Consider the following 20,441-nt stretch of genomic DNA (forward strand, 5'->3'; position numbering starts at 1 on the left):
TTTGCTTTGTTTTATATCAAAACTGATCTGAAGAAGGGTCCCGACCTGAAACGTCACCTATCCATGTTCTCCACAGATGCTGCCTGACCCGCTGAGTTACTCCAGCACTCTGTGAAACGTCACCTATCCATGTTCTCCACAGATGCTGCCTGACCCGCTGAGTTACTCCAGCACTCTGTGAAACGTCACCTATCCATGTTCTCCAGAGATGCTGCCTGACCCGCTGAGTTATGGTATAGCAGCATCTGATGCTGCCGACCCGCTGAGTTATGGTGCAGCAGCATCTGTGGAGCTAAGGAAATAGGCAACGTTTCGGGCTGAAACCCTTCTGGAAATAGGCAACGTTTCGGGCTGAAACCCGGAAGGGTTTCGGCCCGAAACGTTGCCTATTTCCTTAGCTCCATAGATGCTGCTGCACCCGCTGAGTTACTCCAGCACTCTGTGAAACGTCACCTATCCATGTTCTCCACAGATGCTGCCTGACCCACTGAGTTACTCCAGCACTCTGTGTCTTTTTTGTGTCGGGAGGAACTGCAATGCTGGTTTACACAGAAGATCGACACAAAATGTTGGAGTAACTCAGCGGGACAGGCAGCATCTCTGGAGAGAAGGAATGGGTGACAATAGACAATAGGTGCAGGAGGAGGCCATTCAGCCCTTCGAGCCAGCACCGCCATTCAATGTGATCATGGCTGATCATCCCCAATCAGTACCCCGTTCCTGCCTTCTCCCCATATCCCCTGACTGCTATTTTTAAGAGCCCTATCTAGCTCTCTCTTGAAAGCATCCAGAGAACCGGCCTCCACCGCCCTCTGACGCAGAGAATTCCACAGACTCCCATTCTCTGTGAGAAAAAATGTTTCCTCGTCTCCGTTCTAAATGGCTTACCCCTTATTCTTAAACTGTGCGGCCCCTGGTTCTGGACTCCCCCCCAACATCGGGAGCATGACGTTTCTGGTCGAGACCCTTCTTCAAAAAAGAATACTCAATAGCTTCACAGATGTACTGTGTCGTTCTGAGTAACACACTGATTAAATTGCTGGCTTTTTGAATGCTCCATGGATTTTCGTGCTTAATAAACTGAGTATATTTTCCATAATTCATGGTCGCGTAATGGAGGAGACACAATGGGGTGACTTGTGTGCAGAGTGGAGCAATGCACAGAATAACACGTAATATTATTGAGGGCACGGAATATAAAAACTACAAACAGCAACGAAAAATAAATCCCAATTAAACTCCCCAACAGAACAGACTTGCATAGAAAACCAACAGGAGAAAGACCTGCTTGTTGTAAGTCTAAGCACTCAAAATGTAGCAGACATATAAAGGGACGCAAGCTTTCTGTACACCACATTATACTCTCCAAGAAGCAAAGCCCCTGTCCCACTTACGTGTCCTTGGTGTTGAGGAGCGACGTTTTCCACGAAGGTCGCGCACGATTACATGCGTACGCACAGCCGTCTGGAGCCCGTGACGTCATTTGAAGATGGACACAAAATGCAGGAGTAACTCAGCGGGACCGGCAGCATCTCTGGACAGAAGCAATGGGTGACGTTTCGTGTCGAGACTCTTCTTCAGTCTGAAAGAAGGGTCTTGAACCGAAACGTCACCCATTGCTTCTCTCCATGGATGCTGCCGGTCCCGCTGAGTTATTCCAGCATTTTGTGTCTACCTTCAATTTTCTTGGCCCCGCTCTGGGAGTAGAGAAGTGGGGGCGGATCCGGTCCGCAACAGCCATCAGCCCCAGGCCTAGTTCGGCGATCGTTTGCCGGCTTCTGCTGCTGTTGGAGGTGAGACATTGAGTCGCACCAGGGTCTTGGGCCTGTCCCACTTTGGCCGTCAGTTACGCGACAGGCCGTTGGCGCGCGAAGATTTCGTTCGCTACAAAAATTTCGGAGCCCCGCGCGATATCGCGGACAACTACATACCCCTCCGCGCTTCTCAGCGCGGCCACACGATGCCGTGTGCCTCAACGCGACCTCGAGGTCACGTAATTTGCGTGCCAACGACACGTAAGTGGGACAGGCCCTTAAAATTAATACAGAAAACCAAACATGGATAGGTGACGTTTCACAGAGTGCTGGAGTAACTCAGCGGGTCAGGCAGCATCTGTGGAGAACATGGATAGGTGACGTTTCACAGAGTGCTGGAGTAACTCAGCAGGTCAGGCAGCATCTGTGGAGAACATGGATAGGTGACGTTTCACAGAGTGCTGGGGTAACTCAGCAGGTCAGGCAGCATCTGTGGAGAACATGGATAGGTGACGTTTTGGTTTGAGACCCTTCATCAAGTCTCGACCCGAAATGTCACCTATTCCTTTCCTCCAGAAATGCTGCCTGATCCGCTGAGTTACTCCTGCACTTTGTGTCTGCCATCGGTTTAAACCAGCATCTGCAGTTACCTCTAAACACATTGCAGGTTGACACCATTGGGTTGTGAGCTACTCAAGCGGAGTACAAGGTGCTCTTCCTCCACTTTCAGCGTCCAAATGGTCTGATGAGCTGAATACTCCAAATTCCAAAGCGGCACGGTGGCGCAGCGGTAGAGTTGCTGCCTCACTTAGAAGCGCGGAGTTGTGCGGGGCTGGTCCCGACATCGCGCGGGGCTCCGAAAATCTGACAGTGTCCGAAATCTTTGCGCGGCATCGCCCTGTCGGCACGCAGGCGCATTGCGGTCGTACGCAGCGCCTTGACAGCGTACTCCTAGCGCGTGGCGTTGCGCGATGACGTCACCGCCCGATACCGTGCGACACCTAAATTCAGTCGGCCCGCCTCCTGCCCAGCTGATTGGTAAGCATGACGCAAATGACTTCACGCGCGAACTTAGCGCCTACTTAGCGTGAACTCCGCTTCTGTTTGGTCGCGCCAAACGTATGCAATCGCATGCAAGTGGGACAGGCCCTTTAGTGTGAGGGGGTCGCCGGTCGGCGCGGAGACGGTGGGCCAAAGGGCCTGTTTGCATGCTGTATCTCTAAACTAAAACTTTAATCGGCAATCTTACTTTGTAAAATGCATAAAAGTAAAGAGTGGAGAACAGATGGGCAGTCAAGTCGCTGGTGCAGCGGGTTCTGTAGCTAACAACAGGTAAAGGATATGAATGTTTCCTCAGGGAGCCTGGGGCCTACAGCACAAACAATGGGCTGCTACACAACGTCACCATGCCTTTCCTCTTCCTAAGTATAGGTTTCATGTCAGCTCTATTCTTAACATTATCGGGCTGCTTCCACAAGCCAATACCTGCTCAGGACATTATTACCCGGATATTAATAGGGATCAAAAAGTATTTTTGATTTTTGTACACTCTGGAAGTTTAGAAGGATGAGAGGGCATCTCATTGAAACATATAAGATTGTTAAGGGTTCGGACACGCTAGAGGCAGGAAACATGTCCCCGATGTTGGGGGAGTCCAGAACCAGGGGCCACAGTTTAAGAATAAGGGGTAAGCCATTTAGAACAGAGATGAGGAAACACTTTTTCTCACAGAGTGGTGAGTCTGTGGAATTCTCTGCCTCAGAGGGCGGTGGAGGCCGGTTCTCTGGATGCTTTCAAGAGAGAGCTAGATAGGGCTCTTAAAAATAGCGGAGTCAGGGGATATGGGGAGAAGGCAGGAACGGGGTACTGATTGTGGATGATCAGCCATGATCACATTGAATGGTGGTGCTGGCTCGAAGGGCCGAATGGCCTACTCCTCCACCTATTGTCTATTGTCTTCTAAACTCTTTACTGCAGAGATACCGCGCGGACACGGCCTACATCAGCCTGAAGCCGCGGTCTGCGGCCTGACCCGCTGAGTTACTCCAGCACTCTGTGTAACGTCACCTATCCATGTTCTCCACAGATGCTGCCTGACCCGCTGAGTTACTCCATCACTCTGTGAAATGTCACCTATCCATGTTCTCCACAGATGCTGCCTGACCCGCTGAGTTATGGTGCAGCAGCATCTATGGAGCTAAGGAAATAGGCAACGTTTCGGGCCGAAATCCTTCTGGAAATAGGCAACGTTTCGGGCCGAAACCCTTATGGGTTTCGACCCAAAACGTTGCCTATTTCCTTAGCGCCATAGATGCTGCCTGACCCACTGAGTTACTCCAGCACTCTGTGAAACGTCACCTATCCATGTTCTCCACAGATGCTGCCTGACCCGCTGAGTTACTCCAGCACGCCGAGTCTATCTCTGGCATGAACCATCACCTGCAGTTCCTTGTTTCTACATTCACACTGGTCGTTCATTAGACTCACAGAATAAACAGTGTCTCTAGCAGGGACACATATCTGTGTCAGAGATACAGGGTGCATGTGAGGGTTGATGTGAGATTTAGCGTTGCCTTAGCAACCGCTGCTGGGCATCTGGGTCTGTAGTTTAGTTTGGTTTTGAGATACAGCGCGGAAACAGGCCCTTCGGCCCACCGGGTCCGTGCTGACCAGCGATCCCCGCACATTAACACTATCCTACACACACACTAGGGACAATGTACACTTGTACCAAAGCCAATTAACCTACAAACCTGCACGTCTTTAGAGTGTGGAAGGAAACTGAAAATCCCGGAGAAAACCCACGCAGGTCACGGGGAGAACGTGCAAACTCCGTACAGACAGCACGGGTAGTCGGGATCAAATCCTTTTGCCTATAGTCATTCAGGTCTGTTTGTCAGAGTGTGTGGGTTTAGGGAGGCCACCTGATCGTGGTGACCAATGACTCCAGCCACTTGCACAGCTACAATAGCTAGGCTGTACTGTGGTTGGGCAATGATTGATGGTGGAAAACCTCAGATCACTGTGTTAAGGAGGAAGTCAGCCCGTTCCTGTCTGAATGAATCTTTTGTTCCTGATACCCGCACGGCTGATTCAGTGCTAATTGTTTGGGAGCAAGATCGGGGGTGAACAATGTGTTTTAAGAAACGGCTCAGACAGCAGAGTTAAACGCACGTGTACAGATTACACGGGCACACTGCGCCACATTGTGAAGAATAACATCTCAAAGCAGCCAACAGCCAACTGCACTTGCCCAATGATAACTTAACCACAGCCACACTATTGACATCCACTCAAAGGTACGTAGGAGCAGGAAGGAACTGCAGATGCTGCTTTACACCGAAGATAGACACAAAATGCCAGAGTCACTCAGCGGGGCAGGCAGCGTCTCTAGAGAGAAGGAATGGGTAACGTTTCAGGTCGAGAAACTTCTTCAGACACTGAAAGAATTCTCTGCCTCAGAGGGCGGTGGAGGCCGGTTCTCTGGATACTTTTAAGAGAGAGCTAGATGGGGCTCTTAAAGATAGCGGAGTCTGGGGATATGGGGAGAAGGCAGGAACGGGGTACTGATTGGGGATGATCAGCCATGATCACATTGAATGGCGGTGCTGGCTCGAAGGGCCAAATGGCCTACTCCTGCACCTATTGTCTATTGTCTATGGAATGGTGGACATGGCTTATGTGAATCTGTGGCTGCTATTTTCTTTTTTCAATATTGAAAACAACCGTTTTCAAAATACGGAGCAAGTGATGGAGGTAAATTTATGAGCAGAACAGAAATGAACTGCGTTGCTATAAGGAAGATCTATGTGACTTGACCACAAATGGGCATAGATAGATTACACCCACATAACACCACAGAAACCTTTGCGACTCAGGTATAGGCCAATGGTGTAAGCAGGAGGTGGGTGGGAAGCAGGTCTACACAAAGCCGCAAATATAAATTTCCCCTCGCCTGGCGGGCTGCTGTTTAAACCAAAGGCAACATTTCACCCATATCTCCAGGAAAGCCCCTGCATGACAAGTTATAACCACCCACCCCACTGTGATACAAGTGGCAAATGTTTCCTACTGAGCTGCTGCCTCACAGCGCCAGAGACCCGGGTCCCAACCTGCCCACGGGTGCTGTCTGTACGGAGTTTGTACCTTCTCCCTGTGACCCACGTGGGTTTTCTCCGGGCGCTCCGGTTCCTTCCCACACTCCAAAGACGTGCAGGTTTGCGGTTAATTTGGCTTCAGTAAAAAAATTGTAAATTGTCTCTGCTGCGTCGGATGGTGCCAGGGCGCGGGGATCGCTGGCCAGCACAGGCTCGTTGGGCTGAAGGGCCTGTTTCCACAATGTATAAAATTTTAAAGTCAGGGGATATGGGGAGAAGGCAGGAACGGGGTACTGATTGTGGATGATCAGCCATGATCACATTGAATGGCGGTGCTGGCTCGAAGGGCCGAATGGCCTACTCCTACACCTATTGTCTATTGTCTATTGTATCTTTAAACTAAACTAAACCATGAATGAACAGGGTTCCAAGCTGAAACATCATCTGTCTACTCCCTCCATGGATGCTGGCTGACCCGCTGAGTTCCTCCAGTACTTTATGTTCAGGATTCCAGCACCGATACCCACCACCCTCTGTGTGAACATGTTGCCCCCTCAGCTTTCTAGAGTTGCCCCTCAGATTTCAACTTCCATTGAAAGAAGAATGTGTGTGTCGGGAAGTACTGGAAGAAAGACGCAAAAAGCTGGAGTAACTCAGCGGGTCAGGCAGCATCTCTGGAGAACATGGATAGGTGACGTTTCAGATCGAGATCCTTCTTCAGACTGACAGTCAACCTGACCTGACTTTCCCCTGACTCAGTCTGAAGAAGGGCCTCAACCCGAAATGTCACCTATCCATGTTCTCCACAGATGCTGCCTGACCCGCTGAGTTACTCCAGCACTCTGTGCCTGTCTTCGAAACAGAAAGTTGCTTTGGGCTGAGATCCAACTTTGACACCAGCCCAAGCCAATGGGTGAAAGTTTCCTTTGACTGCCGACTCTTGCCAATATTATAGCCAATAGACAATAGGTGCAGGAGTAGGCCATTCGGCCCTTCGAGCCAGCACCGCCATTCAATGTGACCATGGCTGAGCATCCCCAATCAGTACCCCGTTCCTGCCTTCTCCCCATATCCTCTGACTCCACTATCTTTAAGAGCCCTATCTAGCTCTCTCTTGAAAGTATTCAGAGAACCGGCCTCCACCGCCCTCCGAGGCAGAGAATTCCACAGACTCACAACTCTCTGTGAGAAAAAGTGTTTCCTCGTCTCCGTTCTAAATGGCTTACCCCTTATTCTTAAACTGTGGCCCCTGGTTCTGGACTCCCCCAACATCGGGAACATGTTTCCTGCCTCTAGCGTGTCCAAACCCTTAATAATCTTATATGTTTCAATAAGATACCCTCTCATCCTTCTAAACTCCAGAGTGTACAAGCCCAGCCGCTCCATTCTCTCGGCATATTCTGCGAAGACTCACCGATATTAACAAGTTACAAGACCACAATTCACAGAATTGCCCACAATACATGCATTCTCCACAAAGCCGTTATAATGAGCAGCGAGTGCAGGATTTAATGGGACCAGGGGGGATACTGTTTCCAGTCTAGGGCAGGCACACACGGCAGTGTGACCCCCCCCCTCATTCATCATCGCCTTGCGTTAACATTGAGGCCAGTTATGCAACAATCAAACTGCAGATTGGAAGCGGGAGAAATGATACTGCCGCTACTAACAACCAACAATACTGTCGTATTGTGCGCTACATACAAGTCAATTCAGGAACAAGTTCAGGAAACCTCAGCTGCAAAGAGTGCGGAGCCCGTGTCAGTAATGTGGAAAGGGCGCAGAGAAGATTCACAAGGATGTCGCCAGGACTCGAGTGTCTGAGCTACAGGGAGAGAGAGGTTGAGCAGACTGGGACTCTTTTCCTTGGGGCGCAGGAGGATGAGGGGTGATCTTTTAGAGGTGTACAAAATCATGAGAGGGTTCGATCGGGTAGATACACAGAGTCTCTTACCTAGAGTAGGGGAATCGAGAACCAGAAGGGTTCCCATTGAGTTACTCCAACTTAATTCTTGCTATTAAGGGAGTGCAGCGTAGGTTAATGCAAAGGGTGGTGGGTGTATGGAACGAGCTGCTGGAGGAGGTAGTTGAGGCAGGTATGACTGCAATGTTTAAAAGACACTCGGAAGGTATCCCTGAATTAAACGTGTATCAGAAGAATTTACTCAATTACGGGCTAATAATGGGAAAAAAGCTCATACTTAAATTCTGGAAAAATGCGCCCACACCAACAATAAAAATGTGGATATCAAATATGTTTGAAACATTACATCTGGAAGAGATGAGATTCCTCTTAGCAGATAAAGCAAACCAATTCCAAAAGACGTGGTCTACGTTTATGGACCTATTACAAGCATGAGGTGCAATAGTAATTTAAAAAATAAATAAATAAATAAATGGTATCAGGACCTGGCATTGGGAGATAAAACAACAAAAACAGACTTGGTTGGTAGTCTTTCTGCGGAGTTTAATGTTATAATAGAGCGATTGTCCTTACTTTCTTTTTCTTTCTTTTCTAGGGTCTACTTTCTTACTTTACTTCCTTCTCTAACTTCTTTTCTAAGGGGCTTTCTTTTCCCAACACTCTCCTGCACTTCACAACTCTTGCGCACCTTCTTTACTTTCCTTACTTCTATCTTTTTCTTAAAGCTTTAAAAAAAAAAAAAATGAAGCGGTACAAAAAATGTATTAAGATATATGTGTTGTGTGTTATTGTAATTTACCGTACTTCTAATAAAATAAAAAAATAAAAAAAAATAAATAAAAGACACTCGGACAAGGACAAGGATTGGAAGGATGTAGGAGGCCAAACGTGGGCAAATAGGGCTGCTAACTTAGATGGGGCATCTTGGACAGCATGAACGAGCTGGGCCGAAGGGCCTGTTCCAATGCCAAACTGAAACTAAACTTGAATGGTGGATTCTGCTCACGAGAATCTTTGGCTGCTCTTTCTGTTTTCAATATTGAAAACAGCCATTGTTACATTTGAAGAATGGAGCAGATGAGAGAGGTGCATTTTAATGAGCATCCTCCAGAAAGGAGCTGAAATGAACTGCGTTGCTATAAGGAAGATCTATGTGACTTGACCACAAATAGGCATAGATAGATTACACCCAAATAACACCACAGAAACCTTTGCGACTCAGATATAGGTCAATGGTGTAAGCGGGACGTGGGTAGGAAGCTGGTCTACACAAAGTAATCCCCTGTCCCACTTACGTGTCCTTGGCACGCAAATTACGCGACCTCGTGGTCGCGTTGAGGAGCGACGGTCCCGCGAAGGTCGCGCGCGATTACATGCGTACGCACAGCCGTCTGGAGCCCGTGACGTCATTTGAAGATGGACACAAAGCTGGAGTAACTCAGCGGGACCGGCAGCATCTCTGGACAGAAGCAATGGGTGATGTTTCGTGTCGAGACTCTTCTTCAGTCTGAAAAGAAGGGTCTTGACCCGAAACATCACCCATTGCTTCTCTCCATGGATGCTGCCGGTCCCACTGAGTTACTCCAGCATTTTGTGTCTATCTCCAATCGTCTTGGCCCCGCTCTGGGAGTAGGAGTGGGGGCGGATCTGGTCCGCAACGGCCGTGATCCCCAGGCCGAGTTCGGCGATCGTTTGCCTGCTTCTGCTGCTGTTGAAGGTGAGACGTTGCGTCGCGCCAGGGTCTTGGGCCTGTCCCACTTTGGCCGTCAATTACGCGACAGGCCGTTGGCGCGCAAAGATTTCGTTCACTACAAAAATTTTGGAGCGCCGCGCGATGTCTCGCACAACTACATACCCCTCCGCGCTTCTCAGTGGGACTAGCCCTCGCGCGGCCATTCGATGCCCGTACGCCTCAACGCGGCCACGAGGTTGCGTAATTTGCGTGCCAAGGACACGCAAGTGGGACAGGCCCTTGAGTCTGCGGCATGCATCGGGCCAGGATTACATCCACAATTCAACACTGGATATCTCCCCTCTACTCATATGAAGATTCCTTTACACAACCAGCTCTTTAAACTTGTTTCCAATGTTTGACAAATCAATTATGATTCATAGGTTGCAATACTTTGGTGTATATCACCACGACAGTTCGGTAAGCAGCATAACCACTGTTTAAAAAGCATTGCAGATGGAATCTGAGAAGAATCAATATTAGTCATTTAGAGGGATTTTACTGCATTCACCACAGAGTAATACCACGTATTATTGTAGTTCAGTTTAGTGATTCAGTGTGGAATCCAAGCCCTTCGGCCCACCGAGTCCACGCCGACCAGCGATCCCCACACATTAACACTATCCTACACACACTAGGGTCAGTTTACATTTACACCAAGCCCATTTACCTTCATACCTCTATGCCTTTGGGGTATGGGAGGAAACTGAAGATCTCGGAAAAAACCCCACGGGGAGAACGTACAAACTCCGTACAGACAGCACCCGTGGTCGGGATGGAACCCGGGTCTCTGGCGCTGCAAGGCAGCAACTCTACCGCTGCGCCACGGTATCACCCTGTTCAGCAATGTCAAGAACATATATCGGTGGGAGAGTCTAGGACTAGAGGGCACAGCTTCAGAATTAAAGGACATTCCTTTAGGAAGGTGATGAGGAGGAATTTTTTTAGTCAGAGGGTGGTGAATCTGTGGAATTCATTGCTACAGACGGCTGTGGAGGCCAAGTCAGTGGATATTTGTAAGGCAGAGACAGATAGATTCTCGATCAGTACGGGTGTCAGGGGTTATGGGGAGAAGGCAGGAGAATGGGGTTGAGAGGGGCAGATAGGTCAACCATTATTGAATGGCGGAGTAGACTTGATGGGCCGAATGGCCTAATTCTGCTCCAATCACTTATTAACTTATCGTGCCAACACTCCAAGTCACCACTTTGCGGAGTACAGGCACAGAAGGGTTTGCCAAGGAGAGGGAGCAGTGAGCGCTGGCTGTAAGGAGGGCTCGAGACAACTCCCCAACCCTCCACTCCATCACGCTGACACTCACTGACGGCAACTTGAGACAGCTCCACGTTGAGCAGATGCAACGGCCTCGGAAGTAACACAAGATGCAGGTCGTCACCCACAGCTCCCACGCCTGGGCAGAGGGGGACTCGCTCGCAACCGAAGACGGGGACAAAACCAATGGAAGTAACAACATAGAGGGCGGCACGGTGGAGCAGCGGTAGAGTTGCTGCCTCACAGCGCCAGAAACCCGGGTTCAATCCCGACTACGGGCGCTGTCTGTACGGAGTTTTACCGTGACTTGTGTGGGTTTTCTCCAGGTGCTCCGGTTTCCTCCCACACTCCAAAGACGTGCAGGTTTGTAGGTTAATTGACTTGGTGTAAATGTACAAATTGTCCCTAGTGTGTGTAGGATAGTGTTAGTGTGCGGGGATCACTGGTCGGCACGGACTCGGTGAGCTGATTGGCCTACTCCTGCACCTATTGTCTATTGTCTATTGTACCAAAGACATTAAACGGATTTTCCATGTAATGTCCACAAATCAAAAGGGTCCTCAACCAAGCTGACCCCCTGGGCCAACATCTCCCACCTTCAACAGAAGTTCACTCTGAAACAAGTTCTGTCGGGATTCCGTTACTGAGAACTATTACATAAAACAAACAGTTCCCGAGTTGAGAGGAATCCATTCACCAGCCTCCCGGTCAATGCTTGGCCCACGAGCGCCCAAGGTCACTCCCTTTGGTCATTTTGCTGGCTGTACCTGGCAGGTAAGCACAAGGCTTGCTTCACATTCAGGCAAGTACCACCTCAACGTTTAAAAGACATTAACACAAGTACATGGAGAGCAAAGGTTTAGAGGCAAACGCAGGCGGGTGGGACTAATGTAGATGGGGCATCTTGGTTGACATGGGCAAGTTGGGCCGCTATGAGTCTATCCCACCACGTACAGTGACAAGTATCGCTCGTACATCGTTCAACTTGTGGCCAACCTGGCCAGCAGTGCAATCACCCTTTTTGTTTGCTTGGAATGAGTAAGATCCGAAGAGATTTGGCTAATCAACTTAAAGATTAAAACTCTGCTTACATTTCCGTCGAGGCTGCACAGACTCAGCGAATCTTCATCTTTCTTTCTCTGCTTCCGTTTCTTCTGAAACCAAAAAGAAAAAAACAAGACCAGTGAGATGAATAATGAGCTGTAACCAAGCACGACAAGACTGCACTGGACAGAGAAACAGTGAAGCTATTAACTTAATGTTCTTATAGTTTAGTTTGGAGATACAGCACGGAAACAGGCCCTTGTCTAACTCAGCGGGTCAGGCAGCATCTCTGGAGAACATGTACAGGTGATGTTTTGGGTCCGGCCCCTCTTCAGACCGGAGGGACAGTCGAGCAGTCTGAAGAAGGTCCCGACCTGAAACGTCACCTATCCATGTTCTCCACAGATGCTGCCTGACCCGCTGAGTTACTCCAGCACTCTGTGTCTTTGTTTAATAGGTGCTTGATGATCAGTGCAGACTAAATGGGCCGAAGGGCCTGTTTCCGTGTTGTGAGACTCTCTCAATTGCCTCTGAACAAAATAGAAATTGAAGCTGCAGTTTTGACTGTGGTAGGAAACAGTGGGCACAGTTGCAACCACGACATGGAAATAAACGTATAAAACAGGACAAAGGTGATGAAGGAAATGACTGAAGTCAAAAGTAGATGCAAACCACTGCAGCATCTCAAACCAGACAGAAGATTCAGCAATAACATATCACAAAACAGTACAGGAGGACAACAGGCCCTTCGGCCCATAATGTCTCTGCTGAACATAAAGTCAAAGTCAGTATCTACGTGCCTGTCTGAAAGCTTCTTAAACACCACGAACGACATATTGTCGGCACACACCCTCTGTGTTATAAATTCACCCCGCACATCTTCTTTCAACTTTTCCCCCTCTCGCCTTCAGTCTGCGCCCTCTAGTCTTTGACATTTCCATTTTGCAACTGTCTCCCTTTTCTACACCTCTTATAATTGAATATCTTTTATCAAGTCTCTCCCCTCAAACACACACACACACACACACACACACAGTCAACACACTCACACACTGATCCACCCACACACCCACACCCACACACACACACCCACACACTCACACAACCACACCCACACACACACACACCACACACACAACACACACACACACACACACACACACCACACACACACACACACCACACACCACACCACACACCCACACGCACACACCACACCACACACCCACACACACACACCACACACACACACACCACACACACACACACACACACACCCATACACACACCACACACACACACCCACACCCACACCCACACACCCACACACACCCACCCACACCCACACCCACACCCACACCCACCCACACACACACACACACCCACCCACACCACACACACACCCACACACACACCCACACACACACCCACACACCCACACACACACCCACCCACACACTCACTCACACACACTCACCCACACCCACACACACACACCCACACACACACCCACACACACACCCACACACACAAGGGACAATTTACAGTCACCACACTGGTGGCGTTCTGCGTGAGCCACAATATTCAGACAAAGATAAACGCATTGTAACAAGGAGAGCCTGCACACTCCGCACAGACAGCAGTGGGGGTCAGGGTCAAACTCTGCTACCACAACTGCGGGTGATCATTGTTACTTATTGCAGCACTCAGCAACCAAACAGAAACTCCCGACGTGGGAGTTTGGATCATCCCGACGAGAGGGCCTGTACATCGGGCTGTCTGTAGCGGCAACTACGGAGGGTCAAGGCCCCGACCACGGGTGAACAAAGGAGGAGGACTGCCTGAACTTTGTTGCCTTCCGCCACAATGAAGGATGCTGTGGTGGATGTTTGTGTTAAATTCTATTGTGTATTGTGTGTTCTTTTTAAGTGTATCGCTGCTGGCAAATTCATTTCACTGCACCTTCGAGTGCATGTGACGAGTAAACTTGACTTTGACGATGAGGGAAGAAGATTAGACTTTATTGTGGATCATTGTGGATGATCATCGCTGGCTCGAAGGGCCGAAGGGCCTAGTCCTTCACCTATTGTCTATTGTCTTCCATCACAGTGAGGAATGAGGTACTTGTTTACTATGGCTGTCTGGTGATTCGAGTTTCACTGTACCTTAATAGGTGCACGTAACAATAAACAGGCCTTGAAACGTCAACAAAGCCTTGGAGCACATCTGGAGGAGCTGTGGACAATCCTTCCCAACATCACAGGCAGCTGCCAGAGGAGTTAGCTGCGGCAGGTATGACAGCAACATCTAAAGCACTTTTGGACAGGCACAAACGTCACCCATTCCTTCTCTCCAGAGATGCTGCCTGTTCCACCGAGTTACTCCAGCTTTTTTTGTCTATCTTAATGGAAAAGGATAAAGGGCCTTTCCCACTTTCCCGAGTTATTCACAAATTCTCCCGAGTTTTCAAACTCGCAGAATGTTTGTGACGAGTCCGTAGGGGTCCGTAGATATATCGTAGCGGCTCGTTACGCCAGCGTAGGTACTCGGGGCTAGATTTGTACTCGTGGACAATTTTCATCAGGCCGAAGAAACGTCCCGACTTACCTGATGCCCCGAGTACCTACAACTGGCATCACAGCTCGGTTTGGGAACAGTTCTGCCAAAGGCCAGAGATTTGTAGATGTAGCCCAGTCCATCAGACCAACCAGACGTCCCACCATTGACTCCAGCTACACCTAACACATCCCTGGAAAAGCAGCCAACATCATCAAAGACCTGTCCCTGTCCCACCCCGGTCATTCCTTCTTCTCCCCGCTCCCGTCCGGCAGAAGGTACAGAAGCTTGAAAGCGCGCACCACCAGATTCAGGAACAGCTTCTTCCCCTCTGTTATCAGTCTTCTGAACGGTCCCTCCATAAGCTAGGGTACTGTCCGATTCACCTCTACCCCATTGTAGACATTGGACTTTGTCTGTGGAACTGATGCGCTACAATGCTGAGAACTATATCCTGCACTCTGTATCTTCCCCTTTGCTCTACCTATTGGACTGGAGTTTGACTTGATTGTATTTACGTACAGTGCAATCTGGTCTGTTTGGACAGCCTGCAGGACAAAGCTGTTCACTGTACCTCGGTACACGTGACAGTAATGAACTTAGAGTAAATGTACAGAATCTTTTACTGAGTTCGAGGAATCTCAAATCAGAGGATTTAGGTTTAAGGTGAGAGGGTCATAGTTTAATCAGAACATGAAAGGCAACATTTTCACACAGAGGGTGTTGTGAATATGGAACGAGCTGCCAGAGGAGGTAGTTGAGGCAGGTACTATAACAACATTTAAAAGATACTTGTACAGGTACATGGATAGGAAAGGTTTCGAGCGTAATGGGCCAAATGTGGACAAATGGGACTAACTTAGATGGGGCACCAACTTAGATGGTTGGTACGGACAAGTTGGGCCGAAGGGCCTGTTTCTGAGCTGTATGACTTTACACAGAAGGAACCATGCCACGTGACAGCAATGTCGTTACAGTGGTTTCTGACCCCTGTAGTTCTAGAATATATAAAGCATTTGAGAAAAATAACCTTATGGTTACCTTTGGTGACGCTTGGACTATCTTTGATCGGACTTTGCTAGCTTTACCATTTACGGAGCGTTATCCCCTTATCATGTATCTACACACTGTAAATGGCCCGACTGAAGAAGAGTCTCGACCCGAAACGTCACCCATTCCTTCTCTCCAGAGATGCTGCCTGCCCCGCTGAGTTACTCCAGCATTTTGTGCCTATCTTCGGTTTAAACCAGCATCTGCAGTTCCTTCGTAAAACAACGCGTTCCAGATTCCTGCATCTGACCCTCGGACTATCTTTAGAACATAGAACATAGAAACATTAAAAAATAGGTGCAGGAGTAGGCCATTCGGCCCTTCGAGCCAGCACTGCCATTCAATATGATCATGGCTGATCATCCACAATCAGTACCCCGTTCCTGTTTTTCCCCATATCCCTTGATTCCTTTAGCCCTAAGAGCTAAATCTAACTTTCTTTTGAAATCTTTGATCGGTCTTTGCTGGCTTTACCTTGCACTAAACATTATTCCATTATCATGCAACTATATACTGTAAATAGATCGATTGTAATCACGTATTGTCTTTCCGCTGACTGGTTAGCGCGCAACAAAAAGCTTTTCACTGTACCTCGGTACACGTGACAATAAACTAAACTGTGATTTTCACATTCGACTTCAACTGCTGTTAACCTAATCTTGTAGAATATTCTTATCATCTTCTACCTATCCGTGCTTCCACTGTAGACAATAACATCGGACTGTCATTACAAATCCCGATGAGTATTACAAATACTTTACTGCCTTTGGTTTCCAGCTAAGAGTAAAACGCATTGTCAAAGTCGCACATTCGATGGGCGGCAACGAAACTGCTGCATCTACACAAATATCTGCCAGAGATACGAATGTCGTTAAAAGTGCAAAATTACAAGATGCATCCCAGACAGAAACGTGACTAATCTAGGAGTCGCAGAGCTAAACCACAGAAGGTGCTGCAGAGAGCAAGAAGCTTGAGAGTTCCTGTTCTCAGCACACAAACATAACGCACCACTCACTGCCTTATTGTCACCATTTCCTCCGTTTGTTAGCGTTCTTTCCCAGAATAGGTCGCTTGCTAAACATGTTTAAGTCACACACACTTTGCACAACTTGCAGGGCACCCCACTGCGACGTGCAATCAACAGTCTGCTGGGAGTCTTGCAGACATTGCCAACATCAATAGCCAGGTCAAACTGAGAGGACTAGCTGATCCAAGCTTGACGATCCTGGGGGTAAGTTTGCTACTTAGCCCGCTGAGGTATACCAACCAAAGATTCTTTCAGAAGTTAAAATGCAATTTACATTTGATTATTCCATCTACAGAGTGCTGGAAATAGGCAACGTTTCGGGCCGAAACCCTCGGGTTTCGGCCCGAAACGTTGCCTATTTCCCAAGGGATTCGGCCCAAAAAATTGCCTATTTCCTTCGCTCCATAGATGCTGCTGCACCCGCTGAGTTTCTCCAGCACTTTTGTCTGAGGTGCTGGAGTAACTCAGCGGGTCAGGCAGCATCTGTGGAGAACATGGTTAGGTGACGTTTCACAGAGTGCTGGAGTAACTCAGCGGGTCAGGCAACATCTGTGGAGAACATGGATAGGTGACGTTTCACAGAGTGCTGGAGTAACCTCAGCTCAGCGGGTCAGGCAGCATCTGTGGAGAACACGGATAGGTGACGTTTCAGGTCGAGACCCTTCTCCAGACTGGAGCTCTGCAGCTTGTCCCACCTGCAAGGTTCATGGTACTAAACAAAGGCATGTCCAGCCGGCAGCATTGAACGAACGCACGCTGTTTTACCTACCTGATACATAAAGAGGCAGCACCACACCATGAGGGAGGTTGTGGGTGTTTTCAGTAGCAGCAGCAGCAACCTGGAGCTGAGGATGTGAGGTTGCGTTTGCAGCATCGAGCTACCCCTGCCTTGCACCGGCTGTTCATCACCCACCGCCAGACGCAAGCAACAACAGGAAATCAGGCAGCAGCCTATCACATCTCTGGCCATCAGTATCCCTGCAGAAGCCAGTAATGTAATTGCCGCGGGCTGCCAGGTACGCCGTAATTGTGTAAATGCGATTACTGCCGACAATCTATATTCAACATGAAGATAGATGCAACATGCTGGAGTAACTCAGCGGGACAGGCAGCATCTCTGGAGAGAAGGAACGTGTGACGTTTCTTCAGACTGGAGAAACATAGAAACATAGAAAATAAGTGCAGGAGGAGGCCATTCGGCCCTTCGAGCCAGCACCGCCATTCATTGTGATCATGGCTGATCGTCCCCTATCAATAACCCGTGCCTGCCTTCTCCCCATATCCCTTGACTCCACTAGCCCCTAGAGCTCTATCTAACTCTCTCTTAAATCCAGAAAAAGGGTCTCGACCCGAAACGTCACCCATTACTTCTCTCCAGAGATGCTGCCTGTCCCGCTGAGTTACTCCAGCATTTTGTGTCTATCTTCGGTTTAAACCAGTGTCTGCAGTTCCTTCCGACACACTGTACTGAGCAGACTACTTTAAAGTTGCTGTATCTTTAATCTCTCTCTCCAGTCGCTGTCTGAAGAAGGGGCCTGACCCGAAATGTCACCTATCCATGTTCTCCACAGATGCTGCCTGACCCGCTGAGTTACTCCAGCACTCTGTGAAACGTCACCTATCCATGTTCTCCACAGATGCTGCCTGACCCGCTGAGTTATGGTGCAGCAGCATCTGTGGAGCTAAGGAAATAGGCAACGTTTCGGGCTGAAACCCTTCTGGAAATAGGCAACGTTTCGGGCTGAAACCCGGAAGGGTTCCGGCCCGAAACGTTGCCTATTTCCTTAGCTCCATAGAAATAGACATTTTTGGTCGAGACTTGATGAAGGGTCTCAAACCAAAACGTCATCTATCCATGTTCTCCACAGATGCTGCCTGACCCGCTGAGTTACTCCAGCACTCTGTGAAACGTCACCTATCCATGTTCTCCACAGATGCTGCCTGACCCGCTGAGTTACTCCAGCACTCTGTGAAACGTCACCTATCCATGTTCTCCACAGATGCTGCCTGACCCGCTGAGTTACTCCAGCGTTACTCTGTGTCTACCTTCGGTAGTTCCTTTCTACACAAACTTCAATTCCCTGCTCTTTTTGAATTATTTATTCAATATTTAAGGTACATTTTGATTATTTATGTAATTTTTGATACAAAATATTAATTTCCACTTCCTGTGGGATTGGACTACTGTAGGATTACCAGATGATTTTGGTGAATTATGTCAGATTGTTATCAATTGACCACTTGACTTGGACGACATGGACACGTCGGGCTGAAGGGCCTGTACCAGTGCTATAAGACTATGAATGCAAGACTGGATATAGAGTACAAAACTGTCTTAAAGAAATAAATCTATTTACCTCCAGTATGTTTATTTCCTTGGTCCCAGAAGTGCCTTTTATTACTGTATAGGGTTAGTGTCTGTTGTATATGGTATAGTGTGAAACTGCAGAACAAACTGGACTCATTCCCATCTCTTCTGCCATTCAGTGTTAAGGGATTTCAACGTTAAACCAGTTGTTCTACGCAGTGTTATTTACTCCAACAAAATAAAGATACAGACACAAATATATGCAGATGTAGGTGTACAAGAAAAGGCACAAAGTGCTGGAGTAACTCAGCGGGCCAGGCAGCATCTGTGGAGAACATGGATAGGTGACGTTTCACAGAGTGCTGGAGTAACTCAGCGGGCCAGGCAGCATCTGTGGAGAACATGGATAGGTGACGTTTCACAGAGTGCTGGAGTAACTCAGCGGGTCAGGCAGCATCTGTGGAGAACATGGATAGGTGACGTTTCACAGAGTGCTGGAGTAACTCAGCGGGTCAGGCAGCATCTGTGGAGAACATGGATAGGTGACCCGCTGAATTACTCCAGCGTTACTCTGTGTCCTCTTACACATTTCTGGTCCATGCCTCAAATGGAAGCACACTCCACATGTAAGGGGGCTCGTCCCAAATTGCTTATTGGTAAGCTTCTACTTCTGATAATGATGCATCATGTACTCAGTGATGACATTAGCTGCAATCTTCAGTTCCTGCGTTTTATCAAATGGAAGGCATTTCTCAGCTGACTCATTCAGATGCTGAAGGTCACCGATTCCCACCTATTTCTGCTTTTATAACTTTTATTCAAAGTATTGACATTGCTTCCTGGTTGGGTTGCCCCTCGGCCTGGCCTGGCCAAGCTGGTCATCCGCGAGTCACGGCACCAGGCGGAAGAGTGCCCTGTGTTATGTCCACGTAGTATTAGAGAGGGCAGTTGTACAGGCCCCTAGTGAGACCACACCTGGAGTATTGTGGGCAGTTTTGGTCCCCTAATTTGAGGAAGGACATTCTTGCTATTGAGGGAGTGCAGCGTAGGTTTACAAGGTTAATTCCCGGGATGGCGGGACTGTCATATGCTGAGAGAATGGAGCGGCTGGGCTTGTACACTCTGGACTTTAGAAGGATCAGAGGGGATCTCATTGAAACATATAAGATTAGTAAGGGTTTGGACACGCTAGAGGCAGGAAACATGTTCCCGATGTTGGGGGAGTCCAGAACCAGGGGCCACAGTTTGTGAATAAGGAGTAAGCCATTTAGAACGGAGACGAGGAAACACTTTTTCTCACAGAGAGTGATGAGTCTGTGGAATTCTCTGCCTCAGAGGGCGGTGGAGGCAGGTTCTCTGGATACTTTCAAGAGAGAGCTAGATAGAGCTCTTAAAAATAGCAGAGTCAGGGGATGTGGGGAGAAGGCAGGAACGGGGTACTGATTGGGGATGATCAGCCATGATCACATTGAATGGCGGTGCTGGCTTGAAGGGCCTAATGGCCTACTCCTGCACCTATTGTCTATTGACTACGCGCTGTCCATGGGCGCCCTGGGGGATTTCCGGGATCGCCGGGCACCGCGGGGGGGTGGAACGTATCCTTAAGAAGCATCGCATTATTTGAAAATGTAGTGTTAGATAATTCGGTGATTTTGTACAATGGTGGTGGGTGTGTTA

General features: G+C 48.6%; 1 protein-coding gene across 3 annotated transcripts in view; it reads right to left on the reverse strand.

Moving 5' to 3' along the window:
• Window positions 1-20,441, reverse strand: part of arhgef3 (Rho guanine nucleotide exchange factor 3) — a 134,024-nt gene that overhangs the window by 73,122 nt on the left and 40,461 nt on the right. Inside the window, exons 1-2 of one of the 3 annotated variants that reach the window (XM_033036576.1) lie at window positions 17,226-17,345; window positions 11,871-11,933 (exon numbers count right to left, since the gene is read on the reverse strand). In XM_033036576.1, coding sequence (XP_032892467.1) covers window positions 11,871-11,933; window positions 17,226-17,330 — 168 coding nt within the window. In that variant the 5' untranslated portion in view covers window positions 17,331-17,345. Of the gene's footprint in view, window positions 1-11,870; window positions 11,934-17,225; window positions 17,346-20,441 lie in introns of those variants that run through there. The other 2 variants (XM_033036579.1, XM_033036578.1) reach the window with 2 other exon arrangements.

The sequence above is a fragment of the Amblyraja radiata genome, chromosome 18 (assembly GCF_010909765.2).
Source record: "Amblyraja radiata isolate CabotCenter1 chromosome 18, sAmbRad1.1.pri, whole genome shotgun sequence".
In the NCBI taxonomy this organism is placed as follows: Eukaryota; Metazoa; Chordata; class Chondrichthyes; order Rajiformes; family Rajidae; genus Amblyraja; species Amblyraja radiata.